Source organism: Rutidosis leptorrhynchoides, chromosome 6, assembly GCF_046630445.1.
Source record: "Rutidosis leptorrhynchoides isolate AG116_Rl617_1_P2 chromosome 6, CSIRO_AGI_Rlap_v1, whole genome shotgun sequence".
NCBI lineage: Eukaryota > Viridiplantae > Streptophyta > Magnoliopsida > Asterales > Asteraceae > Rutidosis > Rutidosis leptorrhynchoides.
In genome coordinates, this window is record NC_092338.1 from 309,948,229 (window position 1) to 309,953,729 (window position 5,501).

The 5,501-nt window shown below is 32.0% G+C and overlaps 1 protein-coding gene across 3 annotated transcripts; it reads right to left on the minus strand.

Annotated features, from left to right (window-relative positions):
* Positions 1 to 1,456: 1,456 nt before the first annotated feature.
* On the minus strand, positions 1,457 to 4,479 carry LOC139853029 (uncharacterized). Of its 3 annotated transcripts, none has more exons than XM_071842399.1 (3): positions 3,946 to 4,479; positions 3,348 to 3,455; positions 1,457 to 1,814 (listed from the first exon to the last, which is right to left on the minus strand). In XM_071842399.1, the coding sequence occupies exons 1-2, from the start codon at positions 4,332 to 4,334 to the stop codon at positions 3,395 to 3,397; spliced, it is 450 nt and encodes a 149-aa protein (XP_071698500.1). In that variant the 5' UTR covers positions 4,335 to 4,479; the 3' UTR covers positions 1,457 to 1,814; positions 3,348 to 3,394. The 3 variants fall into 3 exon arrangements, with proteins under 3 accessions (XP_071698500.1, XP_071698499.1, XP_071698498.1); XM_071842398.1 differs by lacking the exon at positions 1,457 to 1,814 and adding an exon at positions 2,131 to 2,700; XM_071842397.1 differs by lacking the exon at positions 1,457 to 1,814 and having other exon boundaries at positions 2,131 to 3,455.
* Between the last annotated feature and the right edge of the window lie 1,022 nt (positions 4,480 to 5,501).

The window sequence follows — 5,501 nt, forward strand, 5'->3', positions numbered from 1 at the left end:
GCTTTGCAATCAGACTACCAAGATTTTAAGGTACTGCAAAATTTATTAATATATCCAGTTTAAACGCCCACCACATTATTTATATAAATATAAATATATATTCATCAGTTCATCAATTTTGAATTAAGCTCGATACTATACAAAAGCTTTAAACTTGATGAGGATGGAGTGAATGGGGTCATTTTAATTGAGTAGCCAAAGGATCATACTCTATTGTCACAATCTATCTATATCTATATCTATATATACAGCAATATGTTAACTCATGCATTAATCTGATGTATTAATCCATTGTGATTAACTAGAAAAAGGAGCCCGCGCGATGTCGCGGGGTCTTTGGGTTGCGTATTCATAATTAACGGAGCGTATTATAGGTGTGTATATGTATTGAATATAGTCCGATGTATTGAGCGTTTTTTTTAAGTGTCCGTTTCGCGTATAGTTAGTTCCGTTGTGTTCGTAAGATTTTTTTGAGTTGAACGGTGGGCTCGGAAAAGTTTAACTCGCACCGAGCGAGAAGATGGAACCCGTTAAAAATTAGGGTGGAATTTGTTTCTTTTATTTTAAGAAAATTGTATATTTACATTTTTTATCCCTGAAAAAATGTAAATTTAAGGGATCGTTGTGTAATTTGAGGCAAAGGTGAGGGGCCGGTTGCTATGTGAACGCAAAGTCAAAAGTACAATGCTAAACAATTGAAACTACAAAATTCCTCATGAGTTTTAGTTTGTAGGGGCAATAATTAATATCATTAAACAAATGATCAATGATGTATAAATTTTAAGGGTTAAAGTCAAAAATAGGCTACAAACTTACACAAATGTACCGATGTCGCCCACAAACTCATTTCCGTCCTACTGTCGCTTACGAACTTTCAAAAAATGTGCTAATATCAACATTTTGGCGTTTTGACCTGTAACATAATAATTTTGACCTGAATTTTTTTTTTCTTTTTTTTTAAGAATTAAGATCCAATTCACGAACGACACGTGTCAATTTTGACCGGTTTAGGCGGTATCAAGTCATTTTTGTTTACATTGGTACACTTTTTGAAAGTTTTTGTTTATATTGGAACACTTTTTGAAAGTTTGTAGGCGACAGTAGAACGGAAATGAGTTTGTGGGCGACATCGGTACATTTGTGTAAGTTTGTAGCCAATTTTGGCTTTAACCCAAATTTTAAACCTATTGTTCACCCCACTGTAACTGAGTTATCGGTGGAACGTCACAAGTTATTGGGTCAGCCCTGATGGGTCATGGATTTTGTTGATTCAATCCATAAATCTTAATGGGCCTCGGGTCAAATAAGACCCATTTAACATGTCATAACAGACCCAACTACTCCTTTAATTCGAACATCCAACTACCTCTTTTTGAAAAGAGATCTTATTCACATTTCACAATATTTTCAACGGTAAATACAAAAAGTAAATCGACGTAAGGAATCTTACGTGGTTATATCCGATCCGAAAGATAAATTTAGAAGTGATACATAACCAAAATGATATATAATTCACACAAAAGCTTTAAACTTGATGAGAATGGAGTCCCTTTACCGGGGTAGCCAAAGGATCGTGCTCTATTTTCTCGTCAGGAACTAGTAGGTCCCACTTACATGTTGTCGCAATGTTGTGTATGAATAAAAGTATTTTGCACGCGAGCTAACTCTTTCACGAAACACATTCGTGGACCCCCTCCAAATGGGATGAACGTAAATGGAGTTGGTCCAACTCGTTCAAGCCTCGAAAGATCAAATTTGGTAACATTTGAGAAGTTGGCCTCTTCTTTACGAGTCACGACCGCATTCCAAATCATCTGAAACTCGCAGTACGAACAAAAGTTATTGTTTGGATTTACTCTGCGAGCAAGTGTTTGTATGACACAAAGGTGGTAGGGCGGGATTTTTGAGCAACAGTTTGATATCTGTCGGTTTTAGTATTGGCTGAAACGTACCAGGCTGAGTAAACAAATAAAAGTTATAAACAACTTATGTGTAATCTGTGATTACAAAATCGACATTATTACACAAATAAGACTGTGCTTTGAATAAAATGATGTTTAAGAGGTGGTAGGATTTATAAGTAGACATTGAGCAACTTTCAACCATCATTTAGATAACCTGTTTGAGATAATACACAACCCAGATTGACCCGTTCTAAAGTTAATGGGTCGAAGTGACCACCTCTATGCTCTATATACAACAGGACAAGCCCTAATACTAGTATAAATGCAATGGTCCCAATTAAAGCAAAAACAAGTTCACGGGTACGATCCCATCATCGATACAAAACTTGACAAAGTTGGAAACTTTCTAGCTCAAAACCAACACGCTAAATTGAGAAATTACATCTTGGTTACTGAAGAAGTGAAGATCAAGACTTTAAAGAAAATAATTCATTGGTGGAAAAGGTTATAACTTGATATGGAATAATAAAGCAAAACAATTGTACAAAAATGTAATCTTGAACACATTCCATGTCTTCTTGTAAGATTCCAGGTCAAAATCACAAATATTTTTCATCTTTTCATACATCTTCAACAATCTGGACTTGGTGGATTATCATCAATTGATCGAGTTTCAGAATTTGATATGAAGGAATTAGAGACCTTGGATTTGTCACATAACAGAGTCTCCGGTTTAATTCCACAATCTTTGTCGAAGTTGAATCAGCTCGATAATCTTGACGTGAGCAATAACAAGCTGACAGGTAAGATTGTGGGCGGTGGACAAATGAGCACGATGAACGAGTTGAATTATTTGGCGAACAACAGCAGATTATGGGCTATTCACTAGACTTTTCTAAAATTATTCAAATTTTAATGAAATAATGTAGAAACTCATACAATTTCTAGTCTTAGTGTATGTTCCGTAGTGTCTACTCTTAGCAAGAAATAAGCTTCTGTTCCTGTTCTTGCATAAATTCCCTTTTTTTACTCAAAAGGGTAATTCATAAAAGCAAGAACATTGTTAAAATACCAAAAATAATACAAAAGGAAACAAGCTCTACATGGATTTTCATCATCTGATTAAAAATGCATGTTTCCCAGTTGCTATATTTAGCATGAAATCTGCTTTTGTTTCTGTTCTTACATGAATTCCCATTTTCCCTCAAAAGGGTAATTCATAAAGTAAATAGAAACACAAACACAAAAGCACCAAACTTTACAGAAATTTACCATCAGACTAAGAACAAAGTGTTTTAGAAGCTCTTTAAAAACATAATTTCTTGAATCAGAATGCCGAAAACCAAGAATTAGAAAACGGAACCTAAAAATGGAGCTCAGCTTTTTGCAGGACACTCGATCGTTATATCCAATTTAATGAAGTGAATGAAGGGATGAACGTACCACCGATCTTATTTTATTTTATAAACACGGAGATGGTTGATTAAGCATCAAAGGATTGTGCAAAAGCAAGCATTGTTATCGTCTTCATTGTCTGTATCCCCTGTTTCGCTGTCATAAAACGTCACAAACAATACAACATTCATCAGACCAAAATTAACAATATCGAGGGGTGTTTTGCATTGCGTTTTTAGAAAAGAGTTGAGCGTCTGAAAATGTATCCGAGTTTACCCAAGATCCTATAGTATGTGTTCATCTTTAAAAGTTTCTTTTGTGTGCATCAAACATTCATTTAATCACTTATTTACTATTATATGAATCAGTTTTGCTATAAATAAATCTTGAATCAAATAAACTTCTTTGCTATAAACTGGACAATCATCCCAAAACATAATTGTACTTGATTTGATCAATCAGCATTCAGCAACAATCAGTGATCAGTCCTTTGCTTAATATTTTCTCAAACTATTCCACAATTTATTCTATAATCTTAAGATATTTCAAATTAAAAAGCAATAAAAACTCAAATTCTACAAGATAAATATTCCTAAATTTACAAAAACAAAACAGATAGGAAATGTACAGCAGTACATAAGCTAACCTGGATTCAAACTCTTTGATATCAACAAGTTGGTTGCCTGAATCATCCATCCATTGCACTTTCTTTCTATCAATTTGTGATCTTGATTGCAAATCTCCCTTGTTCTTCATACAACTTCTAAGAACAAAATTTTCAATCTCTAATTCTTGTTTTCCATCTTCTTCTGAAATCTCTTTATCATGTACTTCAATAATTTCTTCAACGTGATTCTTATGAACAGATGGATCAGCACTTACAACTAATGATGGAGTAGAGGGGGCATTATGAGAATCTTCCAATTTCAAAGGACCAGAATTGTAAAGATGAGAAGCAGTTGATGGTTTGCAGAAACATATGAATGAAGGACAATGGATCTTGCAGAACAAAACCCTCATGAAAATACTCTTCATTAACTAATCACTCATCAGAAAAACAAATAAAAAAACTCACAAATCCAACTTTTCATCAGCCCATTAACCAAGAACTATTCAAAATCAATCTTAAATCCCTAAAAACGAATTGGGGTTTTCAAGATTCATAAAAAGGTGAAATCTTGGAAGAAAATAAAGATGACCCAGATATGATTTAAGTCAAATAATGATGACCCAGAAGTTGGATTTTTATCTTTATTATAGAAAACTAATAAAAAGCAAAACTTGATACACGATGGCAGATGCTTGAAAATGAAACAAGAATTTGGAAGTTAAAGTTTTGTTTTTGATTCAAAAGAAAAGAAGAAAAAGAATACCTCCTACTGAACAAGACTTTGTTCTCAGGGCATGAATTTATTAATTATTATCCATTAATATCTGTTTATTTGGGAGTTACGTAGTACTTTTTTAAGAGAATGCCACTAGACAAGGTTTTTTGTAATCTTTATCATCTTGAAAGAGAAATCTGACAGGAAGAAAGACCCATTCACGAATCTTGATTTACCCAATTCCACCCCCTCACTCTTGTATTGTTACAAGTTTTTATTTATTTATTTATATTTATTTAACAACTTTAAAATTTTGATTTTAATTTTTAATGTGTTTTTTTTTAAGACAAATTCACACACACCATTAACACGAATAATTATAAATTACAATCACGAATATGTTCCAAATGAAACTTGAACCCTCAACCTCTTGATTGTGGTTCCACCATGATACGCTGAGCCAAAATGTCCTTTAGACCATTTATTATTTATTCTATTTTTTCCTTGGTTTTGATAGTTTTATATCCATCTATCTATATCTATTCATCTATCTATGTTATATATTATATAAAATAAAAAATAAACTTTTATGCTTATATGACACAATTTTACTAAGTTTGCTTACATGACATCATCATATTAATTTAATAATTAAATTAAATTATTATTAAAATTATATAAGAAAATTATAAATTTTATTATTATTATTATTATTATTATTATTATTATTATTTAATAATGTAAAATTAAATAAGAAAATGATATACATGTATCATATTTATTGTATAGATTATGATTATTATTACTCCGTGTAATTATTATTATTATTATTTATTATATTAACTAAATAAGGAAACTTTTTTTTTTAAAAGTAAAT

Coding starts and splice junctions, on each gene's coding strand:
- LOC139853029 (XM_071842399.1), bottom strand. CDS start 4,334: ATGAAGAGTATTTTCATGAGGGTTTTGTTCTGCAAGATCCATTGTCCT. Junction 3,456..3,945: donor ATCAAAGAGTTTGAATCCAG/GTTAGCTTATGT, acceptor GTTTTATGACAG/CGAAACAGGGGATACAGACA.